This window comes from Heptranchias perlo, chromosome 3 (genome assembly GCF_035084215.1).
Source record: "Heptranchias perlo isolate sHepPer1 chromosome 3, sHepPer1.hap1, whole genome shotgun sequence".
Taxonomy (NCBI): Eukaryota; Metazoa; Chordata; class Chondrichthyes; order Hexanchiformes; family Hexanchidae; genus Heptranchias; species Heptranchias perlo.
Window position 1 is genome coordinate 3,651,439 of NC_090327.1, and position 25,261 is coordinate 3,676,699.

At 42.4% G+C, this 25,261-nt stretch overlaps 1 protein-coding gene across 5 annotated transcripts in view; it reads right to left on the minus strand.

Annotated features, from left to right (window-relative positions):
* The window catches only part of osbpl1a (oxysterol binding protein-like 1A), a 227,455-nt gene that overhangs the window by 32,952 nt on the left and 169,242 nt on the right, over positions 1-25,261 (minus strand). For all 5 annotated transcript variants that reach the window (XM_067977748.1, XM_067977744.1, XM_067977740.1 and 2 more), the window contains 4 exons: positions 17,417-17,492; positions 8,410-8,544; positions 3,297-3,394; positions 1,589-1,771 (listed from right to left, as the gene is read on the minus strand). In XM_067977748.1, the coding sequence (XP_067833849.1) occupies positions 1,589-1,771; positions 3,297-3,394; positions 8,410-8,544; positions 17,417-17,492 (492 nt within the window). The remainder of the gene's footprint in view (positions 1-1,588; positions 1,772-3,296; positions 3,395-8,409; positions 8,545-17,416; positions 17,493-25,261) is intronic.

The following is a 25,261-nucleotide window of genomic DNA, read 5'->3' on the forward strand; positions in this document are numbered from 1 at the left end:
TCCTCTCAACCATCAGAGAGGATGTCTCCTGCCAATTAATGTGATGTGAATTCAAAGCCAGGTCTTGCAGCGGGACGCAGTGTGCTGATCCAATGCACAATCTGGTACTTGATACTATAGTTTTTTCACATCGTTTAAAAATCTTTTTAAAAATGGAACCAATGACAAATTATCTCATATTCGGTGATAAGGAAGCATATGGTTATTTCCCAAATGCAGATCATTCAACAGACTTAGTGATTGCACAGACCTAATAGGGCATCATTCTGGGGCAAAGAGCAGGGAGATCTATAGTTAAAAAAAAGTTGTGTGTCTGTATAACTGAATCATAGAATGGTAACAGCATAGAAGGAGGCCATTCGGCCCTTCGAGTCCGTGCCGGCTCTATGCAAGAGCAATCCAGCTAGTCCCAATCCCCCGCTGTATCCGCGCAGCCCTGCAAATTTTTTCCTTTGTACTGAATGTAGTGTTCCTCTTGGCTTTCCGATAAGTATGTGTTAAAGGTGTGGTTTTATCTGTCACATACTTAACAAGGGTACGGAGGAGATTTACCACAATGGCACCAGATGAGGGCCTTCATTTATGTGGAGACACGAGAGAGGCTGGGATTATTCTGCTTAGAGCAGAAAAGGTTACGGGGAGATTTAATAGGCGTTCAAAATTCTATGGGTTTTTTGATAGATGTGGAGAAACTGTTTCCACTGGCAGGAGGGTTGGTAACCAGAGGACACAGATTTAAGCTTATGGTCAAAAAAGCCAGGGGGAGATGAGTTTTTTTTAAACTCAGTGAATTGTTCTTTTCAGACAGTGCATGTCAAATCATGTGGTGGGAGCAGATCCAATTGTAACATTCAAAAGGGAATTGGATAAATACTTTAAAAGGAAAATTTGCAGGGCTATGGGGAAAGAGCAGGGGAGTGGGACTAATTGATAGCTTTTTCAGAGAGCTGGCACATGGCCTCTGGTGCTGTATGATTCTATGGCTAACCAGATCCCAGAACTATAACAAAAATAAAACAGCCATTATCATCTGATTATCAGACTCACCATCTTTGCTGGCAGTGAGTACATTCAGTATCCACCCTCACCCAACTCATTTCTTATGTTCTTATGTTCTTATGTAACTCTTCAGCCTCCCCACTTCCTCCCAACTCAACAATTGTGTTTCTTGCACTCTCAGCCAACACTGCAGCAGGTCTCATCAACCACGAGTAATGCCACACGAGATACATGTGAGTGATATCAAGGCATTGCCTGGGCTCAAGCGATTGGTTGTAACCTGCTCAAACTCATCGGAATCTTTGAATGAAACCGCTATCTTGTAATAACACTTCTGCTTAGAAACTCAAGATTTGCAACTGACAATGAAGCTTTATGTTAGTTCAATTTCAACATTCTTAACAAGTTTCTCTTAAAACAAACTATCAAATGTTCTTGATCACTGTTTACAAATAATACAACCAAAATAATCAGTATGTCTGGAGAACAATTATCGACTTCAGTGGTTTCCATAGCAGCTAATGAAACTGCATATTTAATTTAAAGCAGGTTGGTGCCTGAGAAAGTCTGAAGCTGTTACTGCACTTACTTGAAAAGTTCTAGTGTTATAATTCCTTTTGGCTCTGCTTCCACACTCTTCCCCCAAAATTTGAGTTTGGGATATATTGATCCATGGAAAACAAAGTTTTGAACGAGTCCTTCAGCATGGAATGCACTGATTGGAGGATGGTGGCTAACTTGCTCCGATATAAGCTTGAATCCTAGATCCTGCCTGTGAATAAACAGGTTGTTCACTATCTTAACCTACTAATCAATGAAAGGTACAAGCAGAACTCCCTCAGAAAGGTACAAGCAGAACTAACACTAACCTTATGCAACGGAATTTAGTGTCACACACTCCAATTTTAGTCTTAGTGTTCACATTTGCTGTGGACTATACAGTACTTTGCGCAAAATGTAGGGTTCAAGATGCTGTGCATGGTTTGGTGAGGTTGATGTCTGCCATTTTCTGACGAAGCAAGTTCTTGGCCTCAGCCGTACTGTCAAAGGGACATGCCAAATGCACACCTCACAGGCAAGGGGAAAACTAAGCAGCTCATTTGAACCTCATTCATACACCTCTTAGCCTTTCTTCATAGTAATGCCCAATTACACTGCATGGAACTGGCTGTAAAGAAGGCAGACTTATATTTAAGTCAAAAGCAAAATACTGCAGATGCTGGAAATCTGAAATCAAAACAGAGTTAACGTTTCAGGTCGATGACCTTTCGTCAGAACTGGCGCCGTTCTGATTAATTCTGATGATTTTGGTTAAAGGAGAAATGCTGGCCAGGGTTTGCTTTTCAAATAGCACCATGGGATCATTAACATTCACCTGAATCACTGGGCTCCAGTTTAACTTCTTATCCCAAGATGCGGCAGTTTCGACAATACAATGCTTCCTCAGTGCTAAACTGGAGTGTCAGCCCAGATTATGTGCACAAATCCTGGGAATGGTTCTTGAACCCACAATGTCTTGTCTCATAAGCAAGTGTAATGTCAAGTGAGTCAAGCTGACACATCCAATAAAACATTCAGACATCAATTAAAATTTAAACTGCTGAGAACAAGGGATCTAAAATCAATATCTTGTATGGCACTAATGAATGGTAAAAGGCAGTATACTTTTGTCAGGATGCTCCCCAGGGACCATCCCTGCAGAGTCTTCCGGGAAAAAAAAACAGGGAATGCATCAAAGCCGACACCACCAGCCCAAAATACTGCTTCATTGGGCCACTCAAAATATCTCAAAAGTGTTTAACCTGGCAAATCCAGATGCAGAGTGACGTGAGAATATTGCTGCTCAGAAACCAGCAACCCTCTTCCTCTCAGCTCCAGCATGTAGGCATGCTATGGTTTAAATGCTACTAAATACAGAGTGCGAGGATTTTTCATAATTTCCATTTTTCCTCCACAATATGCATTAGTAGTCCTCTGCTTTTTTTTTTGTTTAGTTTATTCTTCCTTCTCCAAATACTGATGACAAGTTAGTGTTTTTAAATAGAGGAAGAGTGCCATAATAAATTTTCCCATTTCTACCAGCACAAGGAACATATAATAGAATCACACACTTAAAAACTGGGATACTGAAAAAAAGTCTTCCCAACTGAAAGAACACAACTAAATACTAGCTTACCATTTTCTCACAAAGCAATACAACACAACTGAAGAGTAACTATGTCACAAAAATCCTAGTCAATTTTAACTAGTTGAAATAAATAATTTAATGAGCAGATCAATCCATTCAAGTTTCTCACCTAACAAGCTCATATGTCTCACCAAGGAGTGGGTTAAATGGCTTTCCTGTTCTTTCCCATTGTGAGGCGACAGCTGAAACGGCAAATGCTGCTACACACTGTTTTAGGAATATAAATTCAAAACATGATTACTTCCAAATAAAATAAATATTATTAGGATTATAATTAATCATTACAAAGCTTTGTCATTACTTTAAGTCATTAAACAGTCAAAATGAAACTAGTTATTTATACAAAACTTTGTTAAAGGGAAGCGACGTCTATGGGGAGTATGTTTTGTCCAAAGTACTTGCCCACTTCGTTATAATGAAATTACTATAATTGAATGAAAATCTAATTTGACTAACAAAAATGTCACTTTTACTATGAACACTCTAGAGTTGGGTTTCTATCACATCACCATTAGGGTTTGGCTCCTTGATTTATAGAGTGTTTCCACTGGAAATAACGGGAACAGCAATTAAGGACCAACCTGATAGTTGATCTTGAGCTGCTTAAACCCAGGAGACCATGGTACCAGCAGGGAACTCTGCATTTCTAGTCAACAGTATGGTTTCCGAGGTTCAGATACCTCCAGAACTACAACCAGGATGGACCAAAGACATGGCAGCCAACTCTCCACAAAAGGTAATAAAACTGCTGTTTTTAAAAAAATAGAACCAAGTGGAAAGAGGGCTGGAGCAGTTGCCTAGCTACGGTGAAGCTAGACCATGGCAGGATTTGTAAACAACTGAAAGTATTTTGTAAACAATGCACTGACAGGGAGAGAGTGAAGTTTGGTGAGGATAAGGGTAATAAGACGAGTGGATCTTAACACAGGACAGAATTCTGCCAGCACATTTCTGGATCAGTTGGAGTTTATGTAGGTTACAATTCAAGAGGCCAGCAAGAAGAGAGTTGGAAAAGTTGAACCTGTAGAAGTCGAAAATAAAGAACAAACTTGTATTTATAAAGTGCCTTTATGTCCTTTGGCTATCTCAAATTGCTTTGCAGCCAATGAATTACTTGTATGAAGTACAGCCATTGTTGCTTTGCAGGTAAACACAGCAGCCAATTTTCACATAGCAAGATCTCACAAACAGCAAACGATTTTGCTTGGGGAAGGAATGCTGGCCAGGACTTGAGAACTCCTTGCTGTCCTTTAAATAGTGTCATGCAATCTTTTACATCCACCTGGAACAGTGCTTCGGTTTAAGGTCTCATCCAAAAGACGATACCTTAGACAATATATTCCCACAGTACTGTACTAAAGCGTCAGTCTAGATTATGTGCTCCAGTCCTGGAATGGGATTTGAACCCACTACCTTCTGATTCAGAGGCAGGAGTACTATGACTGAGTCAAGCTGACAGATGATAAAAACATGGGTGAGGATATCAGCAGCAGTGGTAGTTAACAGTGTTTGTTCACAGATCTTCCTTTTTGTACTCTGCAAGTAACCCAAGCACAAATCAATACTCAGTTCTTTTCAATAGAGACAGCTTGCAAAATGGACTAACCGCCCAGCAAGAAATAGTTTGTCAAAGATACAAGCATTCCAAATGAGAGAAATAGATTGAGAATGCTAAAGTGCACCACCAAGGACACATTTTCCCCTCCAACCTTTTCTTTCCTCCCTCCTGCAAAAAACTTACGTCAGATATAGTTTCACAAATGGCAATAGCTCTCTGGGGTTTTTTTTTGTTGAGAAACCAAGGTTAAATTCACAATGCAAGACATGATCAGGAGTAGGAGAGAAGAATGGTCAAAATCAAGAAGCAGATGCCAACATTGGGTTTAAAAGCCAGTAAATTGTAGGAAGGAAAAGGTGAGGCAGGGAAGAAATTCAAGTTTTTCTTTTCCCTCGCTAATTTTCTTCCCCTTTCCTCATGAAGGTGTTAACTACTTGCTGGGTTATAGTTCCACGAGCAATGGTTACACTACTGTATCGCAGCCATTATTTATATTTCACCTTTGATGCTGGCCATCAGCAGGATAGGACTGCAGGGCATCACAGCCAAACTAATCCTAACCTCACCCAATACACCCACCTCACTGAGCCAATATGGAACCTGGAGTTTTGACACTGCAACAGCAGTACCGAAAATGGGAGATAGGCAATTTACGATTCTATATTAAGAGTTGCCTGAAAAAAAAATAGCACCAAAAAGCTCTGAAATCTAAATCTTAACAGGCTCAAATGAAGGCAAGCATGAGGAGTAGTCTCGGCCACTGCTTTAAAAACTGGTTGTACAAAAAACCTTGGCACTGGCACAGGCACACGTGAAAACAGCTTTCATTTCATGGTTCCTGATTTACCAATGACAATAGAACATTTTCTCATTCGGCAAAGTATTGCCCAGAAGCAGGTTCAAGTTTTATACATAAGCTTTCCTAGAAATACGCAGATCCTTTTGCTCGGATATGCGAATATACGAAACTGACGGGCAGGAAAAGACCAGCTGGTCCATCAAGCCTGCCCCACACACTCATGGTGGCATCATGACTAAACACTTCCACCTCCTCCACTCCACTCTGTAGTGGCTTTGAAAACAATGAGACTGAGCAGCATGGATTTGATTTCTGATGGATGTGGACTTTGTTAGAACTTTAGCACTGTGACCTCTTATGGGGGAGAAAACATGTAACCAGCATTAGGTTAAAAGCTCTGGATGGACTATGAGGTTCGAGTATCTCAATTCATACCCGTTTTTAAAAACAAACTAGTGGATCCACATTCTCAGACAACTATTTGCCCTGTGAAGAACAGGTGAGTGCTAATACCAAGAACTACATTGGCCGAGAAGATGAGGCTTTCACATCTACCAATATGAGTCAAAGATTTCCAGAAGGAATGTGCAGTGACCATAGCCCATAAGTAACCATTTTTCTTAAATGGGGCAGAAACTGTTCCACTCTGCAATATATGTTTTCAGAATGTAGGAATTTCTAGATGTGATGTATAAATAACTTCTCTCAAGAACCAACCAACAATTGGAAGAAATGTACTAGCCCTGATCACTGGAAGTAACATTTTGCCTGTGAAGAACAGCTAGAGTGCCAATGCCAAGAACTATACTGGTTGTGTCAAAACTAAGTCCTTTCACAGCTACCAACATAAGGCAAAGCTTTCTACAGTGCATTTTTTGCTGACTTTTGCTGGCCTGCAAGGTTAGAGGTCTGAGAGATGGCCATGTGTAAAGGCTGCAAACTATTGACCTGGCCGGATATGTGCAGGATTGGCATATCCAGGGCTGGGTGCCTGCGGGTTAATCAAACATTCTTTTATTTTATTTTTGTTCTCGGGATGTGAGCAACGCTGGCATTTTGCCCCGAGGTGGTGGTGCTGGGCCTTGTCCTTCAATCACTGCAGTCCTTAAGGTGGTGGCGATCCCACAATGGTGTTTGCTGTTTAAAAAAAAACTTGTTCACTAATGTCCTTGAGGGAAGGGAGCCTCCATGTAAATTTAGTCCCATACTACATATGGGATTAGGATTACTGCTCACATGGCAGATAATCACCAATACAAATCGGTTGGGCCAAACAGCCCTTTTCTGTATTGTACCGTCCGTGTACAATAACGTTTATATAAGGAATTCCAGAATATTGACCTAGCAATGATGAAGGAACAGCGATATATGTCCAAGTTGGGATGAGAACTTGGAGATGGTGGTGTTCTGATGACATTGCTCCTCTTGTCCTTCTCGGTGGAGATTGCAGGGGAGGGAGGTGCTGTCGAAGTAACCTGGATGAGCTGCTACAGTGATCCTATGTATCGTACATACTGCAGTCACAGTGCACCAATAATGGTGGAGGTGGGTATTGAATCTGGTGGCAGGGACTTCTCTCAAGTGAGATACTCTGCCCTGGATGGTGTCGAGCTTCCCCAGTGTTGTTGAGGTAGCACCCGTCCAGTTGAGTGCCGTGTATGCCATCTCACTCCTGACTTGAGCCTTGTACATGCCAGCAAGGCTTTGAGAAATGGGATGGAGGACATCATAGTTGAATCTGATTTTGTTCTCAACAACCAAAATGTGTCCTTTCCAGCAACTGGATGATCAAGAGCACAGACTCTGGCTGATTAGTTCCAATTGCTAGCCTAAAGGCAGAGGCCAACTATACTGTCTCAACTGAGAGTAGCTAACTTAGCAGAGACCAGAAAGTGAACCATTGGCCTTCCCCTGTATGACTGTGCTACATCAGATAGTTCTTTTACCCATTAAAGCACCAGGGTGCTATAATCGTTCTTTTACATGGATGCATGCTCATCTAATGATATTCTCAGAACTATTCCAGCTCTTCTCACAAAATTTCAGCTTCAGGTGACATGTTGCTAAAACCTCTCTCCAGAGGAGTGGTGTCTGGTACCTTAAGGATAACGGCATCAGACAGAGAAGCATTAACTTAGGCATGATTCAAAACCACATTTCATCAGAAGTAATATCAGACACCTTTCTGACTAAAATTGGTTTGGGCATTCTTGGGAATGCCTTTTGAGAACTAATGCAAAAGGTATTTTGGGTGGAGGTGGGGGTGGAGGGAGAGAATAGGTACTAGAGTTGCTTGTACATCTGCCTAGACCAAAGACTTACAGAGTGAGCTTAAGGGGAGACTGACAGGTTGCAGAAAAGCACATTTTTACCCCAGCTATAAGGGGGCATGAAACCTAACCTCGTACTGACTGCAAAATTAATTTGGGAGGATCAAAGATGTTCAGAACAACAAAAATTATGGCCAAATAGAATTGATTGAGAAATGAGAAAAATATTTTGAGAGCTTTTAGTGCTGGGAGAAGAAAGGTGAGACATTCCTGCTGCCATTGGGAGGACACCTTAATGATCAGTTTATGACTGCAGAACTCGTACATCAATGGAAGATCATATGGCTTTTGCGAAGCAACTGAGCAGCATTTTGGAGATGTGGATGACAAAAGTAAGAATATACATTTCAGATATTGTAAGTGCCATTTAGTGCTCAAGAGAGCTTCATTTTTAATATAAAAATTGACCGCTAAGTTTTATCCAGTGAAAAAAAATCTTTCCTACTGATCATGCACTATTTAGTCTTAACTGTACAACAACCTAGATCCAAAATACGCAACAGCACACACTCAGAAGGCAATGACTATACTATACCTGCATTCGCTCCAATGAATCACGGCAACTATTAGCTTCATGGATGAGATAAGTGTGTTCCATGTATTCTGTAAGTCGCTGGAGGAAGCTAAGTGGCTCATTAAATATAACAGGCATGGCAATCTTGGATAGCTCCTGGAACAAAGAATTTAGAGATGTCCATGCAGTTACTTTTATGAAATAAAATGGCACATTCATAACGGCACTATTATAAACGATGAATTAAAAAGTGCAACAGTTGAACCAAGTGCCGTTCAAGTCCCTGCAAGAACATAGATAAACAGAGAAAGATGTATTTACAATATCACAAAAGTAATCCTCTACATCCACATTATTGCATGTAGCCAGTTGGATCATAACTGCAGATTCCAGCAATGGTTTGTAACTATTTGGTGGTAGTAACCATTCAAGCATAAATGCACCACCCTTTCCTGGAGGTATAGCTTCTGCGGCAATACCCATGAAAAGAACAAAACAAATAAGGGTGAATGTATTCTCATTTTGTAATAGTTTCATACAATGAAAATATAGGAATTCTAACCTATTAATTTGGAAAATATTTCACTGCTTAGAGTCACATATCATCTATCAATGTAAACGCTGTAATTGTCTATTACACGTTTTTTTAAAAAACTTACTACTTAATAGTGATTCAACATTTCAAAGTCAACGTCAAAACATTCTTATACAAAATTTCAAAGATGAAGTGTACAAAGGATCCTTTTTGATACAATATAAGGATTACATAGAATTTACAGAACAGAAACAGGCTATTTGACCCAACTGGTTTATGCCAGTGTTAATGCTCCACGAGACTCCTTCCACGTTACTTCATTTAACCCTATCAGCATATCCTTCTATTCCTTTCTCCCTTATGTGTTCATCTAGCTTCCCCTGAAATGCGTCTATGCGATTCGCCTCAACCACTCCACATGGTAGCAGGTTCTCATCACTCAATGAGTAAAGAAGTTTCTCCTGAATTGTTGGATTTCTTAGTGACTATCTTACATTTATGGCCTCTAGTTTTGGACGTCCCCCACAAGTTTAAACATCTCAACATCTACTCGATCCAACCCCTTCATAATTTTAAAGACCTCGATCATGTCAGTCTTTTTTCCAGATAATAGAGCCCAGCCTAGTCAGTCTTTCCTGGTAGTTGTACCCCTCAGTTTTGGTATCACCCTTGTAAATTGTTTTTTGTACTGTCTCCAGTGCTTCTATATCCTTTTTGTAATACGGAGACCAGAACTGTGTACAGTGCTCTTAAGCGTGGTCTAACCAAGGTTCTATATAAGGTTAACATAACTTCTCTGCTTTTGAATTTTATTCCTCTAAAAATGAACTCATGCTTTGTTTGCATTTTTTATGGCTTTAACCTGCGTTGCTACATTTAATAATTCGTGAATCTGTACCCCTAGATCCCTTTATGCCTCTATCCCATTTAGACTCTAAATGTAATTCTATGTAATATAGGGATGATTCCATGATCTAGTGCAGCCAGTGACGCTCACAGGCAGCATATCGCAGGAAAGCCCAGGCATGCAGCCCCTGACTTCGCACAATGTGTCCCTGTGAGTGCAATATATTTACAAGTTGGTGCAGCAATCTGATAAGTAACAAATTGTAGAAAACAAAGAAAAAAACAAGAATGCTGGAAATCCAAAATAAAAGCAAAAGCAATACTAGAAATTCACAATCTCAGAGGGAAAGGCCAAGTTAATAGTTCAGGTTTGACTCATCAGAACAGCAAGTAGCCCAGTGGAGGATGGGAGAAAAATCCTGACCATTTCTACTCAATCTCTCCTCATAGGACAATTCTCTTATTCCAGAAATCAATCTAGTGAACCTTCATTGCACCCCCTCCAAGACAAGTACATCCTTCCTTAGGTAAGGAGACCAAAACTATACACAGTACTCCAGGTGTGGTCTCACTAGAGCCCTATATAATTGCTGCAAGTCCTCCTTACTCTTATACTCCAATCCCCTTGCAATAAAGGCCAACATACCATTTGCCTTCTAATTGCTTGCTGTACCTGCATGTTAACTTTCTGTGATTTGTGTACAAGGACACCCAAGTCCCTCTGAATATCAACATTTCTTAGTCTCTCATCTTCCAGTCCTGAAAGCCGTAGAAAATAGCTTGTCTGAATCAAAGGTATAGACATAGACCAGTTGCTTCCATGTCTAGGACTACTGTTATTCCATCACAATTCTATATCAACAGAACACACAGCATACAACTTTATCAACATCAAAGTAAACTGAGTTAGTCAGTCACTCATTTTAGTGAATCCCTGCTCAATGCAAAAGGGTCATTCAATAGGATCACGAGTCTAACTTTCAAGACCCACAAATATCTCAATCCTTGCTCATTCCAAAAAGATCTTGTATATCATTAGATCACATGGCTTTGTTCCAGAAATGTTATAAGACCATGAGATAGGACCAGGAGTAGGCCATTCGGCCCCTCAAGCCTGCTCCGCCATTCAATGAGATCATGGCTGATCTGATTTTTACCTCAACTCCATTTTCCCCTCCTTTCCCCATATCCTTTGACTCCCTTGCTGATCAAAAATTTGTCTAACTCAGCCTTGAATGTATTCAATGACTCAGCCTCCACAGCTTTTTGGGGCAAAGAATTCCAAAGATTCACGACCCTCTGGGAGAAGAAATTCCTATGCATTTCCGACTTAAATGGGCGACCCCTTATTCTGAGACTATGCCTCCTAGTTTTAGATTCCCCCATGAGGGGTAACATTTTTTTTATTCGTTCATGGGATGTGGGCGTCGCTAGTGAGGCCAACATTTATTGCCCATCCCTAATTGCCCTTGAGAAGGTGGTGGTGAGCCGCCTTCTTGAACCGCTGCAGTCTGCATGGTGAAGGTTCGCCCACAGTGCTGTTAGGAAGGGAGTTCCAGGATTTTGACCCAGCGACGATGAAGGAACGGCGATATATTTCCAAGTCGGGATGGTGTGTGACTTGGAGGGGAACGTGCAGGTGGTGTTGTTCCCATGTGCCTGCTGCTCTTGTCCTTCTAGGTGGTAGAGGTCGCGGGTTTGGGAGGTGCTGTCGAAAAAGCCTTGGCGAATTGCTGCTGTGCATCCTGTGGATAATACACATTGCAGCCACAGTGCGCCGGTGGTGAAGGAAGTGAATGTTTAGGGTGGTGGATGGGGTGCCAATCAAGCAGGCTGCTTTGTCCTGGATGGTGTCGAGCTTCTTGAGTGTTGTTGGAGCTGCACTCATCCAGGAAAGTGGATAGTATTCCATCACACTCCTGACCTGTGCCTTGTAGATGGTGGAAAGGCTTTGGGGAGTCAGGAAGTGAGTCACTCGCCGCAGAATACCCAGCCTCTGACCTGCTCTCATAGCCACAGTATTTATATGGCTGGTCCAGCTAAGTTTTTGGTCAATGGTGACTCCCAGGATGTTGATGGTGGGGGATTCGGCGATGGTAATGCCGTTGAATGTCAAGGGGAGGTGGTTAGACTCTCTCTTGTTGGAGATGGTCATTGCCTGGCACTTGTCTGGCACAAATGTTACTTGCCACTTATGGGCCCAACCCTGGATGTTGTTCAGGTCTTGCTGCATACGGGCTCGGACTGCTTCATTATTTGAGGGGTTGGGAATGGAACTGAACACTGTGCAATCATCAGCGAACATCCCCATTTCTGACCTTATGATGGAGGGAAGGTCATTGATGAAGCAGCTGAAGATGGTTGGGCCAAGGACACTGCCCTGAGGAACTCCTGCAGCAATGTCCTGGGGCTGAGATGATTGGCCTCCAACAACCACTACCATCTTCCTTTGTGCTCGGTATGAATCCAGCCACTGGAGAGTTTTCCCCTGATTCCCATTGATTTCAACTTTACTATGGCTCCTTGGTGCCACACTCGGTCAAATGCTGCCTTGATGTCAAGGGCAGTCACTCTCACCTCACCTCTGGAATTCAGCTCTTTTGTCCATGTTTGGACCAAGGCTGTAATGAGGTCTGGAGCCGAGTGGCCCTGGCGGAACCCAAACTGAGCATCAGTAAGCAGGTTATTGATGAGTAAGTGCCGCTTGATAGCACTGTCGACAACACCTTCCATCACTTTGCTGATGATTGAGAGGAGACTGATGGGGCAGTAATTGGCCGGATTGGATTTGTCCTGCTTTTTGTGGACAGGACATACCTGGCTAATTTTCCACATTGTCAGGTAGACGCCAGTGTTGTAGCTCTACTGAACAGCTTGGCTAGAGGCGCAGCTAGTTCTGAAGCACAAGTCTTCAGCACTACAGCCGGGATGTTGTCGGGGCCCATAGCCGTTGGTGTATCCAGTGCACTCAGCCGTTTCTTGATATCACGTGGAGTGAATCGAATTGGCTGAAGACTGGTTTCTGTGGTGGTGGGGATATAGGGAGGAGGCCGAGATGGATCATCCTCTCAGCATCTACACTATCGAGTCCCCTCAGAATCTTGTATGTTTTAACAAGATCTCCTCTCATTCTTCTAAACTCCAATGAGTATAGACCCAACCTGTTCAATCTTTCCTCATAAGACAACCCTTCCATACCTGGAATCAACCTCGTGAACCTTCTCTGAACTGTCTCCAATGCAAGTATGTCCTTCCTTAAATAAGGGCACCAGAACTATACGCAATACTCCAGGTGTGGTCTCACCAGCACCCTGTACGGTTGTGGCATGACTTCCCTGCTTTTATACTCCATTCCCCGAGAAATAAAGGCCAATATTCCTTTTGCCTTCAGGATTACCTGCAGCACCTGTATGTTGACTTTTTGTGTTTCATGTACGAGAACACCCAGATCCCTCTGTACCGCAGCATTTTGTAGTATTTCTCCATTCAAATAATATTTTGCTTTTTTATTTTTCCCCCCAAAGTTGATGACTTCACATTTTCCCACATTATATTCCAATCTGTCAAATTTTTGCCCATTCGCTTAACCTGTCAATAGCCCTTTGCAGAGACTGTGTCCTCATCGCAACTTGCTTTTCCACCTATCTTTGTATCATCAGCAAATTTGGCCACAAGACACACTGTTCCTTCATCCAAGTCATTGATATATATTGTAAATAGTTGAGGCCCCAGCAATGAACCCTGCGGCACCCACTAGTTACAGATTGCCATTTTGAAAATGACCCATTTATCCCGACTCTTTGTTTTCTGTTAGCTCGCCAATCCTCTATCCATGCCAGAATATTACCCCCAACACCATGAGCTCTTATCTTGTGCAGTAATCTTTTATGTGGCACCTTATCGAATGCCTTTTGGAAATCCAAATATACTGCATCCATTGGTTCCCCTTTATCCACCCTGCCCGTTACTTCCTCAAAGAACTCTAATAAATTTGTCAGACATGATTTCCCCTTCATAAAACCATGTTGACTCTCCTTGATTGTATGGAGTCTCCAAATGTCCTGCTACTACTTCCTTAATAATGGATTCTAGCATTTTCCCAATGACAGATGTTAGGCTAATTAATATTCTTTTCTTCACTACTAACTTTAGCTTGGAGTAGAACATGGCATATACACGGCCCAGTTCATAAAGTCAACTCTATTTTCTCGGTTTGGTTACGGAAATTAGGCTGATTGGGCGGTTTGCACTCTTGGTGCTCACCTTTTTTTCTTCGGCCAGGCTCGTGGACTCAGCTCCATGTTGCCAGGTTTTTCCTTTTCCAAGGACCATTTCGACCTGCCCCACCCCCTCTACTCAAACAGTTACTATACTTCTGTGTGTCTTGTAAGTATCTTCGGGCCAGAAATTGGTCTGAGCAGCAAAAACACATCGCCCGCCGCCGGTAAGTAACTAACTCACCCACAAACTTTTCGGACTCTTCTGGGCATCAACTTGTTTTTACTTGAGAGCTGCAAGAAGCTATCCCCGGGCTACTCGGAGCATTGAGAGGAGGAAAGGATTGCTATGTCCCCTCCACCAATCATCTTGAAGCAAGCCACACTGAGAACCAGGGAGTGAAGCTCATTCACAAACTAACAACCAGGAAGTGCCAGAGAAGATTAGTAATTGCACTATAACATCAGATAGAGAAAACAAAATAAAGAGGGGACAAGATTAAAAGACTGAGATAAAAAAGATAAAGAAAAAGTTTTTAATTTAATTTCTTTTGAAAAAAAATCCAAAAACCATTAAAATCAGGAGTAATTGAGACACTACGATTTTTAAAGTTGATTTTTTAGTGCCAGAGAGGTTGTTTGGCAGTCATTAATACTTACCATGTTGTTGAAACTTAGTTTAAACCTAAAAAAATTCAGGGTACCTGTTTTGTGGCAAAATTAGTTAGTTTCCAGCTGCGCAGGAGAGCAAGTTGCTGCTGTTCCATTGATTGCAGCCGGCGAGGTCCCTTTAGCGCGAAGCTTTCAGATCTGCGCATGTGCGGTTGCCAGAACTTGCTCTTCGATTTCGCCATTAATGATGGTGAGCGCTGTTAGGCTCACCGTTATTTCAAAAGCAATTTCGGGCCCATTATATCTCTATCTCATGTCAATATCACTTCAGCCATTTAATCTTCTGTTTTCCATTACAGGTGAATCTATTTCTTCTTGCATGTCTTTTTTCCTCCCCCTTCCCTTTGTTCGGTCCCTTTTTTAAATATTGTTCATCTGTAAATTCTTCCAGCCTATAACTGAAAAGTTAACTCATTTGTCCCTTCCACAGATGCTGATTGATCTGCTGAGTTTCCAGCATTTTCTGTTTTTGACTCTATTTTATCAAGCAGTTTTGCCACCCCTGCAAAGCTATTCATGTTTGCCTGCACCTTATCCTGGGGAATAGTGTGGGTCCAGCAAGTAGCATAGCCAGTTTGGATGGTCATTGAGCCTGGTAGGACCTGCACAGATCTGGAGTGCCCTGCACCTACAACTTTTAAACCTGAGCCAAACTGTTTTTATTATTTTTCTTTCAAATTTATCCTGAGCTTTATTTAGGATGGGAAACATCCCAGATTTGGCACATGGAACATAGAGTCTTGTTTTTTTTCAGGGTGGGGGGGCGGGGGCGGGGTAAACAATAACATAAGATACAGGAACAGGCCATACGGCCCCTCAAGCCTGCTCCGCCATTCAATCAGATCATGGCTGATCTTCAACCTCAACTCCTGCCCGATCCCCTAGAGTCCAAAAATCTATCCATCTCAGCCTTGAACATATTCAATAACTCAGCATCCACAGCCCTAAGGGGTAGAGAATTCCAAAGATTCACAACCCTCTGCGTGAAGAAATTCCTCCTCATCTCTGTCTTGAATGGCTGACCCCTTATCCTGCGATTATGCTCCCTAGTTCTAGACTCTCCAGCCAGGGGAAACAATCTCTCAGCATCTACCCTGTCAAGCCCCCCTCAGAATCTTATATGTTTCAATGAGATCACCTCTCATTCTTCTCAACTCCAGAGAGTATAGGCCCATTCTACTCAACCTCTCATCTCAGGAATTAATCTAGTGAACCTTCGCTGCACAGTCTCTAAGGCAAGTATATCCTTCCTTAGATAAGCAGACCAAAACTGTACGCAGTACTCCAGGTCAGGTCTCACCAATACTCTGTACAATTGTAGTAAGACTTCCTTACTCTTGTACTCCAACCCCCTTGCAATAAAGGCCAAAGTGCCATTTGCTTTCCTAATTGCTTGCTGTACCTGCTTACTAACTTTTTGTGTTTCTTGTACGAGGACACCCAAGTCTCTCTGAACAACAACGTTTAATAGTTTCTCACCATTTAAAAAATATTCTGATTTTCTATTCTTCCTACCAAAGTGAATAACCTCACATTTCCCCACATTATACTTCATCTGCCACCTTCTTGCCCACTCACTTAACCTGTCTATATCCCTGTGCAGACTCTGTGACCTCACAGCTTACTTTACCACCTACCTTTGTATCGTCAGCAAACTTGGATACATTACACTCGGTCCCTTCATCTAAGTCATTAATATAGATTGTAAATATCTGAGGCCCAAGCACTGATCCTTGTGGCACCCCACTAGTTACAGCCTGCCAACCTGAGAATGACTCGTTTATCCCTCCTCTCTGTTTTCTGTCCTTTAACCAATCCTCTATCCATGCTAATATATTACCCCCAATCCCATGAGCCCGTACCTTTGTAACAACCTTTTATGTTCCTCATTCAATTCTTCGGATCAAGGCTCCAGTTGCTTGCTTAGAACTGATGGCAGGCAGTACTGGGGTGACAACCAGCCTTGTGTAACTTTCTCCAGCAGAACTCAAGTTCCAAAGGACCCCCAAGTTGCTTTCCATCTATGCAAGTTGGTGTAGGATTCTGCTTGTCCAATACCTGGAATGTTCCTCAGTGCTAACATTTGATTTTCAGTGGACCTGATTCTGTAATTCTGCTTCTGGACAGTTGCAGGCTCGATACCGGGCACCGTTGTTCATTGGAATTCCTTCCAAATGACAAGGTGCTTATGTCAATCCCTTTTTCTAAGTTTAGCATTTGTGAAATTCATTCAAGGTTAGAAGACAGGTGAGCAGATATTGCTCTCAGACAAAATCCACAATATTAGATGGAAATTTTAACACCTGGAGCTGTTATCACTTGAAAGCAGAGAATCAGTCTGCCAAACATGTATCAACTGTAAAAGACCTTGGTTAGCTGATAGTGACTCAGGAAGTACTGGCTGGGGAATATAGCATTTATGACTAAACTGTGGAAGTTTTACCAGAAGTTTTCTTCCAAGACACCAATCACAGAATTACATCTGTTCACAAGACTATTTAAAATTGTAGTGAGCAAAATGTAAAATAGCAAACGTTATTGATGTGTGCAGGCAATTGTGAAAGGAGAAATAGAACTATGGGTGTGATTCAGAATGAAGCCTTATAATGCAATTCTGCTACCAACCCGACAATGTAATAGTAAAGAAAAATTCTAAAAGTGAGAATTTCCTTGATAATGATTGTCCCTCTCTCTAGGATAATGGGAATGTCTATTCACATATCTAGAAATGAAACACAAGAGTACCCAATTTACTCACCATTCCAATGCATTTACGTAGTATACTCCAAATACTAAAATCATTTCTTGAAAACATTGGAGCTGGCAAACTTGTTCTAAAGTAAATAAGAAAAGCAAAGAAAATTTTTAGCTTTTATGATCATTCTAGAATGGAGTTATTTTATAACTCAGAAAATCAATAGTCTTCTCCTCAGAACAGGTCATTCTGGTTATTATACAGATGAAGCAGGCTGCTTTTGTAATGTGTGATCATTAATTGTTTATCAAATTTATTTACAATTATAAGTACAATAATTAGTAATTAATTGTTTACAAATACTGCATTTCAACACAATGAATATATATTGATAGAGACATTGGAGAGGGTACAAAAAAGGTTCACAAGGATGATACCAGAAATGAGAGGCTATCCTTATCAGGAAAGGCTGAACAGGCTGGGGCTCTTTTCTCCAGAAAAGGCTGAGGGGTGACTTGATAGAGGTCTTTAAGATAACAAAAGGGTTTGATAGGGTAGATGTAGAGAAAATGATTCCATTTGTAGGGGAATCCAAAACTAGAGATCATAAATATAAAATAGTTGCTAATAAATCCAATAGGGAATTCAGGTGAAACTTCTTTACCCAAACAGTGGTAAGAATGTGGAACCTGCTACCACAAGGAGTAGTTGAGGCAAATAGCACAGATGCATTTAAGGGGAAGCTAGATATAAGCACGAGGGAGAAAGGAACAGAAGGTTATGCTGATAGGATAAGATGAAGCAGGGAGGGAGGAGGCTCATGTGGAGCATAAACACCAGCATAGACCAGTTGGGCCAGATGGCCTGTTTCTGTGCTGTAGTTTCGATGTATCTCGATCTAGTCCAATATCTATTTGCACCAGTCTACCAATAAAAATGCTGGATCATTTTGCTGGAAAACTAAGTAGCAAGGAATAAATTAGTCTGAAGTACCAGAATCTTAGAGAACTTGAGAGTATGAGGAGGTGGTTAAAAGGGGAGGAGTGGGGGGAAGGGAATACCACAACTTTTATTAGGAACATACGAATTGCTGGACGATAAAAGACCACGGTCCATCTAGTTCGCCTTCTGCCATCCTGGTAATCGCTTGATATGATGACAATAGAATTGCTGACTAATCATAACAATCAATCTCTATCAATTAGTCCAAAACAGACCCAGAAATGACAATAGAAAAACCCCCAATAGTGGTGAGCTTTGGGAACCATAGGTCCAAAGTCACCTTTATCCTCCCAAGCCTGTCACACTCACCACAGATCACATCTCAAATTACTCATATACTGTATCCCAAAATGTTATTTTCTGAAGAAATCTAATTTGCATTTAAATGGCTTAAAAGGTACATGACGTTTTGTTGTATAATGTATTTGTGTCAATAAGCCTAAATACATTGAAATGAATATTAAATGAACATTGAGAGTTAAAACAAAAGGGGGATAAACATTATGTTTATACAGGCAAACATATCAACGATATTCGTTTAGGTTCTGCTGTACAATGCATGCGTGTTAACAAGTCTGTCCATGACAGGAGGTGTAAGAGTGACCACCATACAGTCCTTGTAGAGACTTGACACCGAGGACACCTTCCATTGTGTTTTGTGGCACTACCACCGTGCTAAGTGGTATCGATTAAGAGGTCCAGCAGCTTGAAACTGGGCATCCATGAGGCACTGTGGGCCATCAGCAGTGGCAGAATTGTATTAACAAACTGTAACATCATGGCATATCTCTCACTTCTCCATCACCATCAAGCCACATAACAAACCCTAGTTTAATAAGGAGTTTAAAAGATCATGCTGGGAGCAGCACCAAGCGTAGCTGAAAATGAGATATCAACCTAGTGAAGCTACAACACCGGGCTACATGCATGCAAACAGCAAAAGCAGCATGCTATAGACATAGCTAAGCGATCCCATAACCAATGGATCAAGTCAAAGCTCCACAACCCTGCCACATCCAGTTGTGAATGGTGGAGGACAATTAAGCAACTATTGGGAGGAGGAGGAGGCTTCACGAGCATCCACAACCTCAATGATGGCGGAGTCCAGCATGCAAGTGCAAAAGACAAGGCATTTGCAACCATCTTCAGCCGGAGGTTGCAAGTGGATATTCCTTTGCGTCTCCTCCTGAGGTACCCACCATTATAGATGCCGGTATTCAGCCAACTCGATTCACTCCACATGACATCAAGAAATGACAGTGCACTGGACACAGCAAAAGCTACAGGTCCCGACAACACCCCTACCGTAGTGTTGAAGACCTATGCTCCAGAACTAGCTGCGGCCCGAGCTAAGCTGTTCCAGAACTAGCTGCGCCCCTAGATGCCTAGCTACAACACTGACATCTAACCAACATTGTGCAAAATTGTCCAGGTGTGACCTGTCCACAAAAAGGACAAATCCAACCCAGCCAATTACTACCTTATCAGCCAATAACCAATTATCAGCGAAGTGATGGAAGGAGTCATCAACAGCACTATCAAGCGGAAATTACTCACCAATAACCTGCTCACCGCTGCTCAGTTTGGGTTCTGCCAGGACCACTCCACTCCTGAACTCATTACATCCTTGGTATGTTACACCATGGACATAAGAGCTGAATTCCAGAGGTGAGATGAGAGTGGCTGCCCATGACATTATCCAGTATTTGGCCGAGTGTGCCACCAAAAAGTAATTAAAAAACTGAAGTCAATGGGGATCAGCGAGAAAAATCTCCAGTCACTGCAGTCATACCTGGCACTAACGAACATGGTCTCAGCTCCAGGACATCACTGCAGTAGTTCCTCAAGGCAAAGTCCTAGGCCCAACTATGTTCACCTGCTTCATCAATGACCTTCCAAAAGTGGGGCAGTTCACTGATGATTGAACAGTGTTCAGGTCCATTTGCAATTCCTCAGATAATGAAGCAGTCTGTGCCCGCATGTAGCAAGACCTGGACAACATCCAGGCTTGAGCTGATAAGTGGCAGGTAACAGTCACACTACACAAGTGCCAGGCAATGACCATGTCCAACAAGCGAGCCTAACCACCTGCCATTGACATCCAACAGCATTACCATCGACGAGTCGCCCACCATCAAACATCTTGGGGATCACCACTGACCAGAAGCTCAACTGGACCAGCCATATAAATGCCGTGGCTACTAAAGTCAAAGGCTGGGTATTCTGTTGAGAGTGGCTCACCTCCCGACTCCCCAAAAGCTCTCCACCAACTATAAGGCACAAGTCAGGAGTGTGATGGAATACTATCCACTTGCCTGTATGAGTACATCTACAAGAGTCATGAACCTCAACACCATCCAGGACAAAGCAGTCCGCTTGATCGGCACTTCATCCACTAGCCTAAACATCCAGTCCCTCCACCACTGGCGCACCACAGCTGCAGTGCTTACTATCGACAGGATGCACTGCAGCAACTCGCCAAGGCTTCTTCAGCAGCACCTCTCAAACCAGTGACCTCCACCATCCAGAAGGATAAAGGCAGCAGATGCACGGGAACACCATCACCTCCAAGTCCCCCTCCAAGTCACACACCATCTTGACTTAGAAATACTTTGCCGTTCCTTCATTGTTGCTGGGTCAAAATCCTGGAACTCCCTACCTAACAGCCTTGTGGGTGCACCTTCACCTTAAGAATTCTCATCCTCATGAACCCCCTGCTCTTACTTAAATAGTGCAACATGATCTTTAACATTCACCTGAGCAGTGTTTAACATCTAATCCTAAAGACTGCACCTCCAACAATGCAGCACTCCCTCAATGTTGCATTGAACTGTCAACCTAAATTATGGGCTCCAATTCTGGAGCAGGGCTTAAACTCACAACTTCCAACTTGGAAGCGAGCGGACTACCAACTGAGCCAAGCTGAGATTTGGTACAATTGGATGCAATTTAGATAAAGAAAGAACTTGCATTCACAAAGCACCTTTCACAACCTCAGGGCATCCCAAAGCGCTTTACAACCAATGAATTACTTCTGAAGTGTAGTCACTGTTGTAGGGAAACACAGCGGCAAATTTGCGCACTAGGTCCCACAAATAGTAATGAGATAAACAACCAAACTATTAGAGTGCTGCTGGTTAAGGAATAAATATCAGCCAGGACACCAGGAGAACTCCCCTGAAATAGTGGGGAACCGAAGGTCGAATAAGAGTGAGAAACTTAAAGTAATTAAGATTAGTAAAGAAGTAGTACTGGAGAAATTCATGGGACTAAAAGCTGACAAGTCCCCTGGACCTGATGGCCTACATCCTAGGGTTTTAAAAGAAGTGGCTGCAGATAGTGGATGCACTGGTGTTGATCTTCTAGAATTCCCTAGATTCTAGAATGGACCCAGTGGATTGGAAGGCAGCAAATGTAACCCTGCTATTCAAGAAATGAGGGAAAAACAGGGAATTATAGGCTAGTTAGCTTGACATCAGTAGAGGGAGAAATGCTAGAATCTATAATTAAGGACATAGTAACAAGGCACTTAGAAAATCATAATATGATTAGGCAGAGTCAACATGGCTTTATGAAAGGGAAATAGTGTTTCACAAGAATTTTTTGAGCGTGTAACTAGCAGGGTGGATAAGGGGGGAAACCAGTGGATGTCGTATATTTGGATTTTCAAAAGGTATTCAATAAGTTGCCACACAAGGTTAGGGGCAATATATTAGCATGGATTGAGGATTGGTTAACAGACAGAAAACAGAGTAGGAATAAATGGGTCATTTTCAGGTTACTTGAGTGGCGAGATGGTGGCAGATGGAATATAATGTGGGGAAATGTGAAATTATCCACTTTAGTAGGAATAGAAAAGCAGAATATTTTATAAAAGGTGAGAGACTAAGAAATGTTGGTAGTCAGAAGAATTTGGGTGTCCTTGCACACATCACAAAAAGTTAACATGCAGGTACAATTATGAACGCAAATGGTATGTTAGCCTTTTTTTAAAAATTCGTTCATGGGATGTGGGCGGTGCTGGCAAGGCCGGCATTTATTACCCATACCTATTTGCCCTTGAGAAGGTGGTGGAGAGCCACCTTCTTGAACCGCTGCAGTCCGTGTGGTGAAGGTTCTCCCACAGTGCTGTTAGGAAGGGAGTTCTAGGATTTTGACCCAGCGACGATGAAGGAACGGCGATATATTTCCAAGTCAGGATGGTGTGTGACTTGGACGGGAACGTGCAGGTGGTGTTGTTCCCATGTGCCTGCTGCTCTTGTCCTTCTAGGTGGTACAGGTCGCGGGTTTGGGAGGTGCTGTCGAAGAAGCCTTGGCAAGTTGCTGCAGTGCATCCTATGGATGGTACAAATTGCAGCCATGGTGCGCCGGTGGTGAAGGGAGTGAATATTTAGGGTGGTGGATGGGGTGCCAATCAAGTGGACTGCTTTGTCCTGGATGGTGTCGAGCTTCTTGAGTGTTTTTGGAGCTGCACTCATCCAGGCAAGTGGATAGTATTCCATCACATTCCTGACATGTGCCTTGTAGATGGTGGAAAGGCTTTGGGGAGTCAGGAGGTGAGTCACACGCCGCAGAATACCCAGCCTCTGACCTGCTCTTGTAGCCACAGTATTTATGTGGCTGGTCCAGTTAGGTTTCTGGTCAATGATGACCCCCAGGATGTTGATGGTGGGGGATTCGGCGATGGTAATGCTGTTGAGTGTCAAGGGGAGGTGGTTAGACTCTCTCTTGTTGGAGATGGTCATTGCCTGGCACGAATGTTACTTGCCACTTATCAGCCCAAGCCTGGATGTTGTCCAGGTCTTGCTGCATACGGGCTCGGACTGCTTCATTATCTGAGGGGTTGCGAATGGAACTGAACACTGTGCAATCATCAGCGAACATCCCCATTTCTGACCTTATGACGGAGGGAAGGTCAATGATGAAGCAGCTGAAGATGGTTGGGCACAGGACACTGCCCTGAGGAACTCCTGCAGCAATGTCCTGGGGTGAGATGATTGACCTCCAACAACCACTACCATCTTCCTTTGTGCTAGGTATGACTCCAGCCACTGGAGAGTTTTCCCCGATTCCCATTGACTTCAATTTTACTAGGGCTCCTTGGTGCCACACTCGGTCAAATGCTGCCTTGATGTCAAGGGCAGTCACTCTCACCTCACCTCTGGAATTCAGCTCTTTTATCCATGTTTGGACCAAGGCTGTAATGAGGTCTGGAGCCGAGTGGTCCTGGCGGAACCCAAACTGAGCATCGGTGAGCAGGTTATTGGTGAGTAAGTGCCGCTTGATAGCACTGTCGACGACACCTTCCGTCACTTTGCTGATGATTGAGAGTAGGGAGATGGGGCGCTAATTGGCTGGATTGGATTTATTGCAAGGGTGTTGGAGTATAAGAGTAAGGAGGTCTTGCTGCAATTATAAAGGGCTCTGATGAGAGCACACCTAGACTACTGTGCACAGTTTTGGTCTCCTTACCTAAGGTTACACTTGCCTTAGAGGGGGTGCAACAAAGGTTCTCTAGATTGATTCCTGGGATGAGAGGGTTGTCCTTTGAGGAGGCATTATGTAGAATGGGCCTATATTCTCTGGAGCTTAGAAGAGTGAGAGGTGATCTCATTGAAATGTATAAAATTCTGAGGGGGCTTAACAGGGTAGATGCTGCAATACTGTTTCTCCAGGCCGGAGAGTCGAGAACTAGGGGTCATAGTCTCAAGATAAGGGGTCGGCCATTTAGGACCGAGATTTGGAAAAATTTCTTCACTCAGAGGGTTGTGAATCTTTGGAATTCTCTCCCCCAGACACTGTGAATGCTCAGTCATTGAGTATATTCAAGATTGAGATCGATAGATTTTTGGGCTCTAAGGGAATCAAGGGATATGGGGATAGGGCAGGAAACCGGAGTTCAGGTAGAACATCAGCCATGTTCTTAATGAATGGAGCAGCAGGTTCGAGGGGCTGTGTGGCATACTCCTGTTCTTATTTCTAATGTTTTTATGTACTTCTTTCATCTGAAAGACAGCATTTTCCGACAGTGCAATACTCCCTTAGTACGGCACTGGATTGTCAGCCGAGATTATATGCTTAAGTTGTGGAGTGGGGCTTGAACCCATAACCACCTGACTCAGGGACGAGAGTACGACCACTGAGCCAAGTTTGACATTTAAAGATGACTCAAATACTGTATTAGGCGTAGGCCATTCAGCCTCTCGAGCCTGTTCCACCGTTCAATTAGATGGCTGATCTGTACCTCAGCTCCATTTACCTGCTGTTGCTCCATATCCCTTGATACCCTTACAGAAAGAGTCTACAATAATAGTGTTTATATATTGCGTGTCCTTTGTTCTCACAAACTAATACGATTCACAAACCATAGATTTAATAAAATAAAGAGTATTTCAAATATAAATGCACTCAAATATTAATGTGACGCTGACATACATTTGTAAAAAGACTATAAACTCAATTATATAAATCATATATTGAATTAACTCAAATTGGGTAACAAATATATAACAAAACCATTTTGGTACTGAGTTAATTTTAATGTATTTTATTACAAGACAAATTTATTTAAGCTTATAAATATAAATTAGAATTTGTAACAATACACACAAATAAATAGGGATGAATATTAAACAGCTAACTTCAGGAGAGTTGTCCTGCAAATATACAGGAATTGTCATCACATCACCTGTATTATTTATAGCATGGACAATGCACATCGGTTTCAAGTTCATTTTCAGATTGTTCTTCAACACAGTCAGTTTCAAATTACAGATATTCCAGAGGTCGGGTTTCCATTTTTTCCTTGATACTATGCCAAAGAGCCTCAATCTCTGAAGGTCTACAGAGCAAGGTGGTCAAACCATGAGTTTCCTTTAAATCAGCATAAAAAAAAATTATCCTAGC